Genomic DNA, 19,633 nt, shown 5'->3' on the forward strand with positions numbered 1-19,633 from the left:
TCTTTATCTCCTACGATTGTTTCCCACACAACCCAGAGGTAATATTATTTAAAAAATAGAATTGCTATATAAAACATGAACAAATAATGTTTTAACCATAAGTGAATCTATTTAGTTACAATATAACAATCCATATTTAAAGTAAAGCAGTAATATAATAATATTATAGGCTAACTGTAACAGTTGGTTTTCTACTGTGTACTCTAGAGGGCGCTACTTATGAACATTGATCTAAACTGTGCCGAATTAAGCCATTACTGCAACTCTGATGTGTTTGTATGTCAAGTAAAATACAGTTAAAATCAGCACATCCGTTTGTTACTTTCAAAACAAAGTACAGTGATTCTTTTAACATCACAGTGGTTTTGTTTTGAAGGGAGGTTCCTGTCACATCTGGCGCCACTCCTACCCTTTTGATAAACCTAACTACTGTCTTTCAGCATCATCCAAACATTAGCTTGTTGAGTAGCTTTTAGCTAGCCAAACTCTTCAGAAAATAGAGCTCCTGGCCGAGGAAACCTATGAGTCGTAAAAGAAACCATAGTTTCGCTGAAACGAGCCTGTCTCCCGAACTGCACGGCGCCTTCATGGAGCCTCCCGTGTCAGCGAGCCGAGCCGACGCCGATTTCTTGGAGCTGGAGCCCGACGAGGAGCTGCTGTGCTCGGTCAGCGACATCACCGAACACCTCGGCAGAAACATCACCGTGGTGCTGGAGACTGCGCTGTCCGAGATCCGTAAAATGGTCAGCATCAGGATACGAGTGCTAAAAATGGAGCTGCGGGAGAAAAGTGAAGAAATTGAAGTGCTTAAGGCCAGACTAGATACAGTCCATAGGGATGGTAGGGACACTTTCTCCGGTGCTTCCACCATGGAGTCTGCAGATGCTGGCTTCAAGAAACAGGACAGCAGCAACAAAAACAGCTGTGCTGACCCCAGGAGAGCCAAAGCTGTGCTGCCCGGTGTGAAGAAGGAGAATATAGATGCTATCTGCGACTATCTCATGAAAGACAAGAACTCGAGGGGGTGTGCAGACATGGACGGAGACCAGAGTAGCCAAGCGAGCAGCGACAGGGAGACTCGCCAGGATCCGATCCCACACTCCCTCCACCTGTGGCCGGACAGCGGCATGGCAGGCTCCGGGCCCGGGACCGGAGACTCAGAGTCCGCCGCGGATGACCTGTTCAGTATGCTCCCCTCTGGCAGCAAACGGATGTATGATTACGAATGGATAGCACCGATGGAGTACTCTGAAGACATCAAAGGTAAACACATGTGTGCGTGGAGGCATAGAGCTGTTACTACACACCTGAGGAGGGTGCTACTGAGGATATGACGAGATACACTTAATAGCCAGTGACTAAAACCAAAATGGATTTGTGTTTCCATTGCTGTTCAAAACCTGTATTTCTTTTTCTAGATAAACATGAATTTGCATTCCATTTCTTTAGTGTTTTGGATGTGGATTTTTACATACATTTTTACTTTTACATTAATTGTAACTTTACTTAAACAAAACTTTCGTTGTTAAAAGTGAAGTGAAGTTAGGAATTAGGATAAAGAAAACATATGTTATGGAGTTTATGTGTTATTTTCAATTCGTTTACTTTCTTTTAGACCTCAAACATCAATTTGACCCGAACAGTATCATTGGGTGACATTGTGAACATAGTACAAGGATTAAAAACAAATCAAAATGTAATCGTATACTTGGATTGGCTTCAAAACCTCCTGACCCTCTCAAAGTCGAGTGGGTGGATTTAGCCAAAATTATTATACCATATTTTTCCATGCATATAGAAACCTGACTTCAACTCAGACAAAATGAAGTCAAAGTATTTTATGATACAAATACAAGGGTTCGGCGATATGATAATATATTTATTGTCTGTGAGGCAGTGTGAATTAGTCAACCAACAGATATTATGTGATACCGTCATATTTTTGTATTTTAAAAATAAGTTTATACTCTGTAGTTTATGCACTCCTGAGGGTAAGGTCACACATGAGCAGAGACGGATGCTTTAATACCAAATTCAAAACACAGCAAAAACAAATACAGTTACATAGATTTCTCCTTTATTTCGTTCTGGCTCATTTCATATAAACATATATTTGCCGTCTCTGTTTTATGATGTGATACATTTTCCCAGACATGAAGGAGCCCGAGTGCGTGAACACCCCGACCGGTGAGACCGAGGACGAAGAGGAGGAGGAGCAAGACGAGTCATCGCGGAGAGAGAGAGGGGGACTGGAGCAGGCTCCGGCCCCCCTGTCTCATGTCCCGCCCTCTGAGTTCTCCATGGGGCCCCAGAGCTCTCCAGGGGAGGGAGGGAGTCCCCTGGAGGGCCACACCGATAGGCCTGTGGCAGGTGGGTGAGGGTGTGGGGAAGGGAAAGGAATGGTAACTGGACTGCATTTATGTACTCTAAAAAGTGTCTCACTGGTAGAGCTCAATTTTCCATCTGTTTCCGGGGAATAAATATCTGAAATGAGCTTCAAAAAACTGTCCCTCACTGCATGCTTTATTTTAAAAATACCTGAAGAATAATTTGAGCGCTGTATGATGCCAGGTTTTCATATTCACATCAGTGTTATTTTATTTAAATCTCAAGTATAGTATTTGTTGGTCTTTAAGTTTGCCATTTTTATTGAATATAAGCAATTGTTTGTACATTGAGCTTGTGTTTAATATAAAGTTATTCTCAACATTATTTAGGTTATTTTTGCTCTTCAAAACCATTTGCAAAACCATTAAATTAAAAAAAGCGCTTTACAACTTCAGCTGGCATTACCCATTCACAGATTCATACACTGGTATTCACTCACTCTCAATTAGGAGCAATTTATGGTTCAATATCTCGCCCAAGGACATTACGAGGGGGGGTCAGGGATCGCACATCTGACCTTTATTTCAGTGCATCCTGAAACGATGGTCATGATTACAAAAACAAGACTGCATCTGTAATAAACGTCAAAGAAAGATCACAAAGCATTGGTGTAAATGATTGTGTAGCCATCAGGTCAGTGGTTCTGTTCTGTATCAGCTGTTCGCTTCAAAGCTGCACTAAGGCTCCTTTTGATCTAATGTTCTATATCTTCCTCTCCCCCCACTCCTAGTACCATTTGAAACATGCTCTTTGTGCTGTTCACTTGGAGAGAAAGAGGTTGTATGTTCATTACATTGTTTGGTCATTTGAGGGAAGCATCTTTGTTAAACAGCAGCTAAAATATTAATATCCAGTGAGGAAATGTAACCCTTGAAACCCTGTGGAATAATGTGTGTTCTTTATTCATTAATGACTGCCTCGCTGCACATGATCTGGTTTATTAAACGGCCACATGCCAAACAAACCAACGATTTGAGTCACAATATTAATACAAAAATTGTATTGACTTAAAAATGATTAAGAAAAAACCTCCTCTGTTCTACGGCGTACAAACGGCTGGTACAGCAACAACAACGTACCTGATAATGAACGGAAACGGTGATCAAGGGTTTTCGGTAACTTTCCAATCACCTTTTCCAATCAGTTTATTTTCCAGAGGCCATACCGTGTTCCCGCTAGTGTTAACTTCCTGTCTGTCTTCCTCCGTTGGTTTCGTACAGTTTTTTAAACTCTTTCCTTCTCTCCCTTGATCCTCTTCAACAAAAGTCATGTTATGCTTAGCAGCAGTGTGTTATGGAGTATTAACAACTTCTGAAATGTCCAAATTGACCAATCAGAATGGGGTATTCAACTAATCCGTGTAATAATCATAGTGAGTTCAGATTTTAAGGGGTTTTATAAATTGATGCAATAAAAATATGTCTTTGTGTGTTCAGGCCAGCAGTTCCCCAGTCACACCTACATCTGCTCTCTGTGTGGAACCTTCTGCCCGGACTCTTTGTTCCTAGAGGAGCACGTCAAACTGATACACGCAGACGCCACCGGGGCTCAGGCTCTCCAGGCTCTGCAGTCCCCCTGCTCGTCGGCACCCGACATGGGAGAGGGGGGGGATGACTCCAGGATGGGCGAAGGTGTCCAGAACGAGGACGGCGACGGAGAAGGGGCCGAAGCTGGGGGGGGAGGGCTGAAAAAGGAAATCAAAATCGACGGTGGGTACGAGTGCGGGGACTGCGGTCGCCACTTTAACTACCTCGGCAACCTGCGGCAGCACCAGCGGATCCACACTGGGGAGAAGCCCTTCATGTGTCCGGAGTGCGGCGAGAGGTTCCGACACGCGGCGCGCTTAAAGAGCCACAGGCTGGTGCACAGCGGGGCCCAGAGCCCCTTCCCCTGCCCCCAGTGCGGGAAAGGTTTCTCCGTGCTTTCGGGACTCAAGAGACACCAGCGGGTGCACACCGGCGAGAGCCCGTACGCCTGCCCTCAGTGCGGCAGGCGCTTCAAAGAGCTGGGGAACCTGTATACGCACCAGAGGATCCACAGCGGGGCCACGCCCTACTGCTGCCAGCAGTGTGGACGTAGCTTCCGCCACCTGGGGACCTACAAGAGCCACCGCTGCACCCCCGCGCAGTAAACCTGTTCTGATGCTGAGAAACGCTTCTTAAAGACAGGATACATGGCTGACTGAGGCGAGGGGTCTTCACTGCTGATGAAACTGAAAGAGGCGCAGGTCAAGTGGAGAAGGGGTTGGGGTCCCGAGACGCCGGCCGTGTTCAGTCATACTCATGACATTTCACACCTGCATCAGGAATCAAGAAAAGGGGCATCAGTGAGCTCAGTTTGAGCTCGGAAGCCAAAGTTTGACGAACTGAACTAGAGGTCTCAGCTCTCCTGATCAGCAGACAGTTCGTTTCCATGGATGTGTAGATGTTCAAACTTTCCATTTTATCAGAGGACTTTTTTATGTAAGCAGAAAGTCAGCAGGTTTATTCTTAACCTAAGAAACCTTGGAGAGGACAGAAACATTTACAGTTCCATGGTGGAGACAACTCTGTCATTCTGTCAGAGGCCAGAAGCAGTGTTTGAGCTCATCGACTACACGTTTGTGTATACTTGAAATGTTACCCAAGATATCATTAACTTTAATTATCTTTTATCTTTTCTCAAGCTTATTTCAGCTGTCTTGACCTAGGTAATCATTCGAATCAAAGAGATGACAGGGCAACTCAGTTCAGCATTGAACCTCTCAGTAGTTTCCATCCAATTGTATCACAGATTTTGATCATGAAAAAAAGCATATGGATGCTCTTTTCCATCCTCTGCCATAATGTGCTCGCACGTCGTCGCATTGTTTTCATCGAAAGGCGAGCTGTTTCGCCTCAGCGAGGTCCTTTTTTGCATTGTTTTGCGATTTTATTTGTTTCGAATTTTTACTAATTTTTCATTTGTATATTCAACACAACCACCAAATGTGGATATAAAGGGCTCGTTCAACTCCAAACTGAGGTTTTCAGGGAAATGAATGAAAACATGATCATGAATATTATATTCAAACTCTGCTAACATATTCCCCACACTCTAGGCCTCACATCTGAAGTCAATCTTAACCCAAAGCTGAATGGATTACTTATCTCAAACACATTTCAGTCTTCAAAACACTAAAGAAAACACGGAACTCAAATGGAAGAGGGACAAAAGGAAAGACACATTAATGATTCAACATTATTTAAGAACAATTCACACTGATGCACAAGCACAACATGAACCAGGATAAGGAATCAAATGTATTTTAGTGAGAGACTTTGATTTGTGAAATGGGTTTGAATTCCTCTACGCCTTAAATGGATCTGTAGTGGGACAACGTTCCCTACCTGTGGACAGACTGTGTAACTACAACAACACTCTTTTTGTTTTTACATAACACTGCTTGGTGCTATGCGTAGAGCAGGACTTTTTTTCATATCATTTGTAACCGGTGTAATGTATGTTACAGACTAAGTATTGGTTCCATTTGCCTGTATGACAACTAAACATTGTGTGATGACAGAAAAAAAAACCTTAAAGGAAAATAACAACTCAAGTGTCCCCTGTGTTACTCATTGGTCTGATTCAGTGAGAGAAATAGACCGTCTCTAAATGAGTTTAATGTCTTACACCGTGTTGAAGACTAAAAGCAAGAACACATCTTATCCAAACCTGTGAAACGGAAATGCTAACCATTGACAATCTGCTTCTAATAAACAGTTGTCTTAATGTCACGAGTGAGTGTGTTGATTTTTTAAATAACTTAAAAAAAACGAATAACAGTTGTAGATTGAACCAAGAACATTTACCCCAAACTGCACTTACAGGAAATAAGACTCATATGTATTTTAGTATTTACATTTTACCCCTCTCTTTATTGACTATACTCTACTAGTTGTCATAAAGGAGTATTGCTTATTCTACAGAATGAAATTAAGTCATTCAGAATACTTTATATATACCCAAGGAAAATTTTGGTAAACATCCATCCTGTAAAATGACCACTTTCTTTTACAGTAAAGGTAAGATACTATAGTTTTAAAGCTCCCTCTTTACTTGCTGCTTCGTTAAAACACTATTACAATATTATTAAATAATAACATATATATGATCTAAAACATATTACATACACATAATACAGCTTATACAGCCACGGGAAAAATAAAGACACCACTTCAGCATCATCATTTTCTCTTGTTTTATTATTTATAGGTTTGTGTTTTAGTTCAAGTTTAAATTGTATTCTATAAACTACTGACCATTTTTCTTTGTGTTGGAATTCAACAAACACCGGAATGGCTGCCATACATGTAGAGATTGAGATTGAAGAAAAATGCGGAGTGGTCTCTTCATTTTTTCTCTAGCTGTAAGTTTAGTTTAGCTTAATTTAGCTCGATTGGCTCATAATAATTCCTTATTTTTATAAAGCTTTAGTAGTAGTTTTGCAATTTTTCAAAAATAAAAGATCTGTATTAAGTTCCATATGGTCTAAAACCCTTTAATCAGACTGTAAAACTCCTACATTTTGACAATCATCAATCTGAACATCAAATCTGCATAAGATATGAAAGGCCATGTACATGCATGTCTTCCTATGGTTACAGTCGTGAGAATTAGGAACACATGCATACAATAATTGCCACAGTGATCCCTCGCCCACCCCTATGTTCCTCTTTAAAAATGGATGAAATCTAAATGATAAGTAAATAAAAAACATCAGAATTTGCATTAAAATTGATGTATTTGATTGTAACAACACAGCAAATAAACAAAACATTACACGTCTGTGTTTACAGTACACAAACCCAGACCCAATGCACAAAGAGATACAAAAACACTCCAAACGTGGTCGCTTATTCATTTTCATACCGTACAAAAGAATGAATGGAAGCCAATGGATGCCTAAGAAGACTTCCAAAATGTTGTTATTTCCAAATCGTATGTTTTTCCGAAGGTCCTTATTTATATTTATGGTAAAAACAAATGCTCTTATCTAACTTTGTTTTCTTTGATCACTATTTTATGGTTTAAATAAGGTGATTAAAATGTGTTCCTAACATTGTTATGTGTATATAAAATGTAAAAAAATCAACATTTGCTTAAATTAGAATAAAATATAAATAAAATCACAACAAAGTCATGCATTTTCAAACATAAAATAAGTAGTCAAATACGTCTTGTTGTTTTATATTTACATGCACACCCTGATACGTTGGTATAGCCATAGACTTTTATGGTTCCATAGGTTAAACATGTGTTTGTTTACAGTTACCCCCTGGTTCCTAAGGAATGATTACCAGTGCTAATCCTTTGGCACATACTGACATTTTCTATCCACCCATTTAATTATATTCTTTGAATCAGAATGCAGGGCTGGAGGCTAAAGGGTATTTATAACTTATTTTCTCCTCAGCCTTTTTTGTGTTGTGCAGATAATGTATATAAAAAGAGACAGCAGTCATAACTCGTGCAGTTATCCTACTATAGATGCTCTTTATGATGAATCGCTCCTCACACTGCAGGCGGTTCTCTTTGGTAAGATTTATATTTTCTTGGAGAAAATATGTTTGCGTGGTTCCACGTTGGTTTATGAGCATTGCTTTCAAAAGCAGTAAGTCTGTACGATGGCAAAGTGCAAGTCAACGGGGATTCTCTGAACACCACAGTGAAGGACGACCAGGTAAAATGTGTGTTATGAGAGGCTTTCTCTGACTTCAAAAAAGGGACACCTCCACCCACCCTGATTTCACAGGAGCTTCTATGATGTCCCCCCCCCCCAGACTCTGATGTCAGACGAGAGGGCCTGGCTCGCAATCTCCGTTCTATACACCACTCCATCCCACGCTTGGCAGTGACTTGTTGCAACGGTGGCATCCTATTACAGAACCACATTCGAGTTCAGTGAGCTCTTTAGAAAGACCCATCCTTTCACAAATGTTTGTAAAGGCAGACTGCATGGCTAGGTGCTTGATTTTATACACCTGTGGCAATGGGACTGAATGAGTGTCTCAAAACTTTTGTCCATCATCCATTAGGAAACGCCAGAATGGTGTAAAATATGCTAATTTTCAAACAACAATTAAACATTTTTCATTGTTTACTGCTTTAGGACAATAAAAACGGCCTGATTTAGATGTCAAAGGTAATCATGATTCATTTTTCATCAGCTTTTTTCTGCATGCCATCTTTTTTTGTTGAAAATGCTACATCAAGAGTATTAATTCTTCCAAAAAATAAAAAATAAAGCTCATAATCTGCTTGCCTTACATTGCAACAACATATGTGACAGAAAAGCTTGGTTAACTTAATAATGAAGTTCAGTTCATTTAAATTTAAACAACATTTTCTTCATCCCGTTCAGACTATTAGTGGCAAGGTATACAAGATTAAAAAAAAGCAATTATATGGTTATTTTATTTAATCTACCTGTATAATGTTGAGCAATAATGAAACAATGATTACTAGATTTACTTAGAGGAGCAGCGTAAAGAAGTCAAATGGACGTCATTTAAGCTTAGAGGGAAATTACCCAGGATATTCTTGATTCCTGGCTGATTAAAGGGACTATCTTCAGTCATCTCTGTCAGAATATTGTGGTGTGTTTTTGTGTGGACTAAATGAAGAGCAATCAAAGACAACTTTCAGTGAAAATCAGCCTCTGATACTTAATACTTCCTGCCTGTAGGAGGCACTGGTCCCCCGCACACAGCCTGGGAGCAGAGTGTGGGTATGAACACATCAGACAGTCCATTACTGTGGAATACAGATTTATAGGGCTCATATGTGAAATGACTTGATTCTGAAAGGCAAAACAGCTCACCCAGGCACAGAAAAAGTCCTAGCTCGGCAAAAACAAATAGATTTGACGAGAAACTGTAAAAGAAAATACTGTACATCTCAGGAACCTCTAATTGAAGCGTATTATTGTTAATGACACAAATGGTTAAAGGCTTTCTTCATATACTAGGGGAATGTAGGTAGATAACATCATTGCAGGATCCACAGGGTGACTGAACGCATTCATTGTGATTTCATGTGGCTTAATGACCTGAAACACAGACAGGAAATTGAACCAGGATGCTCCATCTTTTTGTTATGCTCCATGATAAAACTGATAAGTAAAACATCAATTTCCTGTTTTATATGAATGTAAGATCTGACTGTACTTCAGAATAAAATAAATGTCACAGCAGGTAGACATTTAGATAAGAATGACTTTATTAATCCCAAACTGGGAAATGCTTGTGTTGCAGCAGTATAATACAATACAAGACATAGACAATAATTAGAAATAAAAACAAGAAATAAACAATGCTTAAGTGTAGACATCTCAAAGAAGAAATAGAAATAAAAATAAACTGGCATTAGAGAAAAAAAAAAATATATATATACAGTTGACTATGAAGATAAATAATCTATAAACTCAGACAAGTAAACAAAAATATAAAGCAGGATATTAAATATCATGCTGCTCCTATAACTCAAACATTTCCCAAGTTGGGGAAAGTCTGTCTGTCTGTCTGTCTGTCTGTCTGTCTGTCTGTCTGTCTGTCTGTCTGTCTGTCTGTCTGTCTGTCTGTCTGTCTGTCTGTCCATCAAGTGCCTAAATCCCGCATTGTGTCTAATAGGCAACAGGGGGCAACTCTCCTGGTTGCTCCTGGAGCGGGATACAGCCGAAATATCATGCCAATCGAGAACAAAAGTACCCATTTGTGCGATCACCTTGAGTTTTCCCTTAAGCCCAGCCTCTGATCACCCACTCGCTGCTCAGCCAAATGAATGGAGAGTGAAAAAAACTCTGGACAAGGCAGAATTAGTATCTTCATGGGGCCCCACAACCCCATCTCAAAACAGAAATGAGTGCACTTGTAACACCACGAAATAAGTCTGCACTATTAAATAGTTGTGTGTGATTCTTACAGTACATGCTGCACACAGCTGCTTCATAGTATAAAAAGCTCCTTCACTGATCACTTCATTCATTCCCTCCAACTGAACCAGGGGCAGGCTAAAAAAATAAATAAAAATAAAGATTGATTATGACAAGTGAGGTTGTGCAGAAACTTTTCACTTTTCACTGAGGGCCCCCTTTTGCACAAGGGCATCTGGGCACTTGCCAAAGTTGCCCATAGGCCCTGACTCTGGATTCAGCTTTAGCACATTTCCCAAGTATTTGCGGACCCGATGACGTCAGGGCCCGACACAAAAGTTTGCTTCAACGTCCAACGCACTTCCTGGGGCGAATAGAGGAAACAGTGAACGCTCTTTAGGATACGGCTACCTTTTGACAGGTTACAACAACATGGTGTTGTCCCTTTAACGGTGTCTTTTCAGTTCATGGAAGTCAGTCGTAAGACTTTGGTTGTAAATATCTCCCACTGTAGTGCAACGTCTGGCTCCTAAAACACACGATGGTGAAGGATGTTTAGCGTGGGTGCATGTGCTGTTGGGTTACAAAAACAAAAGTCTACCACAGTCATTTTTTGAGAACTTGTATTGTCTGAGTCAGCATTGACATCTTGCCAATACGGATAGTCCGTTGTTTCACTCTTCAACCCTTTTGCAACCCTAATATAAATATACCTTAAAGAAAAATAGTTGATCCAAAGTACGAGACGAGACGAGGGCAACACAAGTAGCTCAGACTCCCTGGACACCATTCTGCTCCAAATCAAACTAAAATCCTATTCTTATTCAGTTTTTTTTGGCAGGCTAGGCACATCAAATTTTCATGAGCTAAGAAAAAAAACAACCCTGTTTTTTTTCTTTTTGCTTTCAGAAACCAATCTGTCATCTTTTCTTTCTGTGTCTACTGAGCCGTGATATAAACTAAAGCCACAGAACCTGATGGAGTGCCTTATGGACCAGGAGATAAAGGTGTAGATTGAAAAGACCTTCATCACGATGAGGATCAGGAGCAATAGGGTGACTCATGAGAGCTCCTAACTGAAGCCATCTCGAACAGAATACTAATGAGTTTCCCTCCAGATGCCTGCATGCATGTGTTCCAGTGCGTCATGCATGTATATGAATGATTCTGTTACTGTATGCAGATCAAATGAGAAGCTCCAGCTGCAGAACGTAGACTTTAAACTTCAAATCAAAGACACTGAAGCATGAAAACCTGAAGATTGGCTGAAATTTACAATCGAGTGAACAAACCACATCTAAAGATTGTTTACTACTACTTGCACAGATTTTTAAGGATTTTGAAGTCAGGAGAGAGAACAAGTTTGGGTGAAACAACCCCACAAATCCAGAGAGAATGCCAATCGTCACGTGCTTGTAGCAAAACCAACCAGCTGCATGTTCTGTTCGTATGCGGTGACATTTGTTGTGAAAAGGCCAAAAGAGGAAGGAAAAAGCTTGAGAGTTTGGGTGAATTCATGGATAAAAAGAAATGTAGAGCCTATAAAGGGAACTGGGTTACCCTTTGGTCCCGACAGTGTTAATATAAAATGACTTTACTCAATATATATACCATGGCATTTTCCATCTAATAACGAGGGACTTCAGGTAGAAGAAATATTACTTCACACCACTTTTTCTTCCTGCCCAACATTCGAGGTTATCCTTAACCATAGTAATTCATAAGGGTCTTTTCCCTCATCAACCAAATGGTCAAAAGCAGTGTGAACTACAGCCTGCTGTGTTGGAACCCTCTTAGTGTAAAGCAAATTAGAAAGGGTGTGAGTAATACCTCCCTAGTATTCCTATAGAAAGAGCACTAATCAAACCAAACTACAATATCTGGAATTAATATCAAAGGTAGTCAGATTTGCATGTCTAATAGACATGCATGTTAGTTTTAGTAAGACATGTTGCTAAGGCCTTGGACCACTACTACAAAATTCTGGAGCCTGTCTACTAACAGGAACAAGGAAAAAGGACCACATCACTCCAATTTCAGCAGCTATACGCTGGCACCATCGTACCTAAACGATAGTTTAATCCCCTAAGCGCCAAGAGTGCAGGTCTTTTCTTAATTCCCAGAGTCCAGAAAACCAGATCAGGGTTCCGAGCATTCAGCTAGCTCCCTTTCTCTGGACCTTCCAGTTTTTATCACGGGGGAAGATATCTAACACAAGAGCTTCTTGTTGACTTTCCTTTTCAATAAAGCCTATAGTTAGAGCTGGTTTTAGATTTCCTTATATTTGTCCTTAAATTTATGGTATCTATTTTTGTTTGTCACTGTCTTTGTCACTGATTACTGTTAATCTGTCTACTGGGACAAACTTGTTTTGTGATATCGAGCTTGATAAACAATTCTATTATAAATACCCGGATAATATTTTCTGTCAAACTAATCACTAAGTTCTTATACTTAAGCCTTTTCCCTCCAAAAATGTATAGCTATATGAAAGCATTCCCATTTTATCCAACAATTCAATCACACAATATGTCATTTGGTCCCCTCTAATGTGAATGTACTCTAATTAATATATTCACTTTCTTCTGGTAATATTAAGATGAAGAAGTGGCTCCAGAACTTTAAAAAGTGTCTTTTCCCCCAAAAAATACTTCTGTCTAGCCATAGCAAAACACCTGTTGTCGTAATACCCCATTCAGACATGTGACACAACATTATATACATATATTAACTGCATTACATATGAATATCCTTTTGTACGCATGACATCAACACTGCCCTTACTCAAAACCTTTTTCCATACGGTAACGACTGATTTCCTGCCTTCTAGGCGGCCTTCGCTTTCCGCTCATTTCAGTGCTCTGTTTAAATCAGAGTGCAGAGACTTTCTCCACGTTCTGTAGGTAATCTATCATGGCGACCTTTTCATTGCATGCTTATACAATTGGGAGCAGGGACTGATTTGAAATCTATTGGTGCATTCAAGAATCCTCTGACATTTCAGCATTAAGAATCAGCATCTGGACATTGACCTTTTTAAAGCCCAATTCTCCGTAACTGTTGTCCTTCTCATACTGTCTGGTCTACATAGGCCAGGAGTTTTGCATGTGTTATCAGAGGAAGTAAATCAAAGGGGACATTACTTTTTTTGGTCTATTGGTATTTGTCCACCAATCCAAAAGGATGTTTAGTTGGAGCCAAATGGTGTTCCAGTTTTAAATACACTGAAAAATTGAAACGTTGACTCGTAATGTAATATGATAACAAATTACGCATAATTATCGGGTTCAGTTAAGTGCTGGGCAACAATTACATTTTTTAATTGTGATTAATGGCACGATTTTCTGTGTTTAATCATATTGTTATGCGCAAAATTCAATAAAGAATTCAAAGTGTATTGCGCACTTAGATTTTGAGTGCAATAACATTTGGTTTGCACACTTTAAACACATAAGGTGTTTTTAACAGCAGTAGTCCCTTTAAAATACTTCTTAAACTTAAACTTTAATTAATTTAATCGAATCAAATATAAAACCAAAGCTATTTGCCACTGCCAGGGAATTAACGTTTTATCTATTTATAGAAAAACAAGAACCCTCAGAGTCCAGTGGTAAGAAAATTCTACTTTGCAGTGGTTACAAATAACTCTGGCTCTGTCAGCGCGGCCGTCTGAAAGAGATGTAAAATGTCAGAGGTAACTTTCTCCATGTTTCTGTTCCGCTACTTCTTTTCTGTTTCGGTTCATGTGAGCGCTGCTGCAGTGTTATGCCCGCCCAAAATGCTCTCATTAGTTGAGAAGCGTAATGATGATCAACATCCCTCCTCTCCTGTGATCCACTGTTTGTCTGTATGTGTATTCAGAGCCAGTGAGCATTAATAATAATGTTAATTAAAAAAGCTATTAATGCTCGATAAAGTAATTGTCGTTAATGAATTAATGTGATAATAACGCGTTAACTTGCCCAGCCCTAGTTTGTTTAAAACAATAATATTAAGTTAAAATATTAGCTTCAACTTAATATTATTGCTTTCAACAACCTAATACAATTATGTGTATTCTGTTGACATCTTATATTTAAAGTCAACGTTTGTTTTTTCAGGCACAGAAGATTTTCTTGTTTTCTCCTGTTTCCATCTAACCATTTTAATTTGGTACAATTCGCATGGCTGGGCGAGCTTCTATATTCTCTGCAGGATGAAGGTCAACCAGCAGAGCTAGAACCATTCTGTTTGTATGGTGGGAGATGCAAAGTGCATATCAGTGGGTTTCACCTTGTATAGATTTGCACACCTGCTGGTAACTTTATTAGTGCTACACCACTATGGACTGGTCACAGGACTGATAAAAAGCGCTGCTAGCTACCTGACAATAAGAACCGGAATCCACTCATTGACCATATTGCTTATAGAGTGCTGCAGGAACGAGTCCTAAAACATTAGCATTTTACAACTTCCTATTCCCTGGTCTCAGAGTCAATGGGATTTCTCCGTAGGATTTTGGAAAATAGCTCAAAATAAGGTCTGTGGTTGAAACATATTGAAGAGACGGGTCACATTTTGTTCTACGACATTAAATGCATGAGCAGTGATTTATCAAAAAGGTTTGTTTTCCACAGATCTTAATTTTTACAATATTCCAAAATCCTCTGGAGAAATCGCATTGCTTTTTTGTTGAAGGAACCCATGAGCAGCTTACTTCCGGGTTGGCCTACAAAAATACGTCATCCCTGCACTACTCAATTACAATGGTGTTTTCAAATCCCCCATGTATACTTGACATTTCATTTGTGTTTAAATCCAGATATCATTTTATACAATTTCATTTACTTTAAACAAGTGCATGCGTCCCTGAGCTGGCTAGATAGTCGTAGTGTTCTGGCTAGATACAAATGCAGCAGGATACCCTCCAGTTCAGAGCACCTACAGCTGTATTTAAATTAGCATTACAGGAAGAGCAGTTTTATCCCAGGGTAATGTTGTGCAAATGAGGTAAAAAGGTTTCTAATAGACAATGTTGGCCCATCCAATAAGTCACATTGCCATGAGTTTGATTCCCTCATCGACTACAGAGAAACTAATATTTAATAGGTGCGTCAGGATTGGAAGCCTAATTGAAAATGTGATGTTTTAACTCAATCAGTAAGAATGGAGAAATCCAACAAATGGCTAAATGCGATTGACTTACTTGTTTTCCTCTCTTTTATCATTCTACTTGCCTGAATGAGAATCCCCTTGTAGCTTGCCAGGAGACTGCAAAAAAACAAGACCCCAGGAATTGCACCGTATGTAGAAGCAAATGTTCCTGGTAGCTTTCCCTGATGTCATTTGGCCCCAAAAGACTTTTCAACTTCACTAACCTTTCACTCTGGAAAGACTACACATGCACCTTATGATAGAAATGTTAATAGTCTTTGGCGAATTGACTCCATTCCTGATATCGTATATATTAACAGCAAAGTGCAGCTGTGGGGTTTAGAAACGGGTGGTGATCCTGACGATCCGGATTTGATGATATGTGGTCTTTGGGTTATCTCAGCCCAGGCACTGGATATGAGGACTGCTCTACGGGCCCAGATACAAGTGTTTTTGTACTCAAAAGTCAGATCAATTTGACAAAATGCACCACTGAGCCACTGTCATAGGGATGGCCCCAAATCCGAGGCTTTATCCAGCTCTCTCCATACATAACTAGAAAATTCTAATCACCACACGTAATAAATCTTATCTGTTTACCTCACACATTATTCGGGAAAACAGTCCAACTCTGGTGTTATTCTATATTTTCCTATTGTCAACAATCCTTACAGGCAGAGCCGAACCAGCAGGGTGTCTCTTAGCACCGTGCTGTCTTCCTAATTCATTATAATCCCCTCCTCTCGATAGCAACAGTTCCTTCATCTGTAAGTGTTTTTTTTTGTTGGAAAAGGTTAATTAACTTGTTCCATCAATACGACTGAAGAAAAAGAAGAAGATTGGATAGGAGAATAATGCTACGGAGATAACATGATTAGAAATAATTGCCCAGTTTGGGCACATAACAGGATTACATTATAATGAAATTATTTAAAGACAGACCAACACAGTGTGCCCATGGGTACGTAAATGGAATGTTTAGCTTAAACATGAGAAAATTGTGCTTTTGTTAGGGCAGATTAATACACATTTGGTGTGGGAGATGTCTATTAAACAATGGGAAATGTTACTGTAGCTCTGAGTCAGTTAGGTCGCATTCACACCTATTCGATTCTCTGATGCGCACCAGATGCGAGTTTGTCACATTGTTCCATTTTTCAGAAGGTTCGGTTTGCGTCCACACAGGCAAACCTCAAACAGACTATGAACTGTGAACAGAAGTCATGTGCACAGAAATGCTGTTCAACAATTGGTCAGACATTAAGCGGGTAAACAAATCCCTGCAATTTCTACCATAGCCACCGTAGCCTCCACCATGGAGCATTGGCAGGATATTCATGCTGCTGTTAATCTGGAGAGCATAACAGACTCCAGCGGACATATGGTAAATGAACTTGTACTTATATAGCGCTTTTTCCAGTCTTTTCGACCCCTAAAAGCACTTTACATACTACATGTCATTCACCCCATTCACACCCATTCATACAGAGCAGTACACTTTTGGTCTAGGTAACTACCTTTCACACACATTCATACACCTTTGGCCATGCAAATCAGACTGCTCGGGCTGGGATTGAACCCTCAAGCTTCTGGTTGAAAGACTGTACTACCTTGCAGCCAACAACATAACCAGACAATGTGCGTTAAAAACATTGTAACACATTTAATGAGAGACGTCCTGTTTCACCAACGACAGGAGGCTCTGAGGAGATTGTGCCTTTTTGAGAACTTAAATAAACACATTTTCAGTTTTAGGGGAACTATTACTTGAACCATGACTTGATGAAACAGCATATGAATCGCTGCACTTTTCTGTCCTGAGTTGAAGTTTTTCCAACTGCAAAAACACTTCATTTATTTAAAAAAAATACATCAAAACTACTGCTAAAACATGCTCTGTCTGATCAGGGCTTAAAGAGAGAGGTATTTTCAGAGAAGTTGTGCTTTTTAAAGTGGAAATAAAAAAAGATGAAAGTACTTGGGATATCGGCATCATTTTTTCTCTGGATTTTAAAAGGCTTGCTGTCTCCGAGCTGCCTGCATATTGTCACTTCTCTGCTTATTCACTGTGTTATCCTCTGTATGAATAAGTTATTTTCTTTTTATTTATGACTACTACCCATGGAAGAAAGAAAATAAGCCTATTTCCAAAATGAGTATACCTTTTATATCTTATTCCGTAAAGGATGTGATGTGGATCTCCATTAGTGACCGTTAACATCCATCACCTGTCTCTGCTTGTGTCTCACCCTATCTGGTTGTTCTTCTGCAGCAAACTTCACCATGGTGACATCATCCTCCACGGCCTGTCTTCACAGATTTCAGGTGGAGACTAACGAAGCGCAAAGCCCAGCTGCAGGTTTTCTGCAAAGGTCAAAAACTCAAGCAAGGTCTGAGGACGGCGCTGAACAAATATCTGTACAGATGCAACATTAACCTGAAAGTACCAGGTGCATCTCCCTGCCATCGGCAATGATCGCCATGGTAACAGCAATGGAGTTTTTGTAAGCTATGTTTGATGTTTATGAGCTATCACCGATATTGAAACAAGTATGGTAAAGCAACCTCACCTCCGTCAGCCACACACTGTTAGGGTAAACATGCTCAGAGGTGTGTGTTATTAAAACATTCATTCCTAGCTCCCAGTGCGCACACGCCATTTGACACGCCCGGTTTCATTTGGCATTCAATATGAATCACTCATCAGGTACATGGCGGTTATAAATGCACCATATTCACATTTATTCCAGAGGGAGCAAAAGGTCATTCACAATGGCTGTTGTCAACAAGCACAGGATGGCAGGTGACAGATGGTTGCTGAAGTCATATCGCTCTTTGCGGGCTCCGATATGGAACATTAGTCCATACATAAATACAATGTTCTCCATTACCCGTCTAGGTTCTTGCCTGGGTGTCTACTGGGATTCACTTGGCATATTAATAACAAAGGCGAGGATTTTAAAATGAGGTCCATTAGCTAGCTTTTTATGAACCTTCCCATTACCATTTTATGTGTCATCATGCAGCTGATTTGCAACATGTTTAGATGGAAACGTACTGCTGCCTGAATAATGCTTTTTATTCACATTGCAGGTTCTCAAATAGGAAGTGAAACAAGTGAGGAATTGCATTTAACTTGCATTCCTTCAATATGCCAGCAGGCATATTTTTCTTCACCACTGGTTAAAAAAAGAATACAGATTGTATAGAAGTCTATGAGAAAATTACCCTTATTCTCACTTCATCTAAAGTAAGTCAAATAGACCACTTCTGAAAACTGTATGATCTTAATAACTTGGGTTAAGTATACTTCAGAACAGCATGATGATCAGTCGGTAGGGACTCTTGAACTGAAGAGTCGCCAGTTCGCGTCTCGATCAGACCAAAACTAAATTAAAAAATCCAGAGTGTGGTCTGGTAGCTGGAGAAGTGCAAGTTAACCTCCTGGGCCCTGCCGGGGTGCCCTTGAGCAAGGCACCGACCCCCAACTGTTCCGGGCGCAACCATCGACTTAACGGTCAGTACATTTTTACATACGGTCTGTAGCTCAGGTTTCTCTATAATGCCATACGTGTAAATTACTTTATTTTCTGGCATAATGAATCTGCTGACTTTATTTGTGAATTATTCATACATATCATTTTGTTGTTGAAATGTTAGAAACTGCTTTTAATAAAGTTATTTTTATTCAGTTTTATAACTATTTAAAGAATGAGAATTGGAAAACCTCGTTCTACATTTACACATGATTATGAAGTACAATTTAAACGTTCTTTCTCAGAAATAATATCATTTTCTTGTTTACTCTTGAAATAATGTGGTGCACATTCATTGCATTATGACTTCTAACTTACATTTTATAAGTATATTTTTCTTAACAACTTGATGTCAGGGACCCAGATGCAGTAGAGTGATAGAACACAAGACGGGTCAATGCAAAACCAGACGAGGCCAACAGAAGTGCACTACACGTTGCATGATATACAGCGACATACATACATACATGGATGGATCCATACATTTATTCAACATGTTTGAATAGTGATATGCACAGTAGTGGTTGTCCATAATGCATATATTGCATATATTCAAATGTTTGAAATAGATTCCTACAATGATACTTATTGTGATTCATGTGGAGAGGAGTGTGTAGAAAGCAACGCTCGCAACCATTTATTTGCACTTTTTTTGTTTCATTTGACATATTTTTGACCTTTATCC

The 19,633-nt window shown here is 39.7% G+C and overlaps 1 protein-coding gene across 1 annotated transcript; it reads left to right on the forward strand.

The window, feature by feature from the left end:
- The first annotated feature begins 418 nt into the window (after nt 1–418).
- Nucleotides 419–5,965, forward strand: znf16l (zinc finger protein 16 like). The gene is made up of 3 exons (XM_063900189.1): nt 419–1,263; nt 2,152–2,370; nt 3,825–5,965. Exons 1-3 carry the CDS (start codon nt 522–524, stop codon nt 4,517–4,519), a joined length of 1,656 nt encoding a protein of 551 aa, XP_063756259.1. The 5' UTR covers nt 419–521; the 3' UTR covers nt 4,520–5,965.
- The last annotated feature ends 13,668 nt before the right edge of the window (nt 5,966–19,633 follow it).

Source organism: Eleginops maclovinus, chromosome 14, assembly GCF_036324505.1.
Source record: "Eleginops maclovinus isolate JMC-PN-2008 ecotype Puerto Natales chromosome 14, JC_Emac_rtc_rv5, whole genome shotgun sequence".
Taxonomy (NCBI): domain Eukaryota; kingdom Metazoa; phylum Chordata; class Actinopteri; order Perciformes; family Eleginopidae; genus Eleginops; species Eleginops maclovinus.

Bases quoted from the DNA above. Each gene is read 5' to 3' on its own strand.
- znf16l (XM_063900189.1), top strand. From the start codon at position 522: ATGAGTCGTAAAAGAAACCATAGTTTCGCTGAAACGAGCCTGTCTCCC. The intron at 1,264-2,151 runs GTAAACACATGT...ACATTTTCCCAG, and splicing joins GTACTCTGAAGACATCAAAG to ACATGAAGGAGCCCGAGTGC. The intron at 2,371-3,824 runs GTGGGTGAGGGT...TTGTGTGTTCAG, and splicing joins CACCGATAGGCCTGTGGCAG to GCCAGCAGTTCCCCAGTCAC.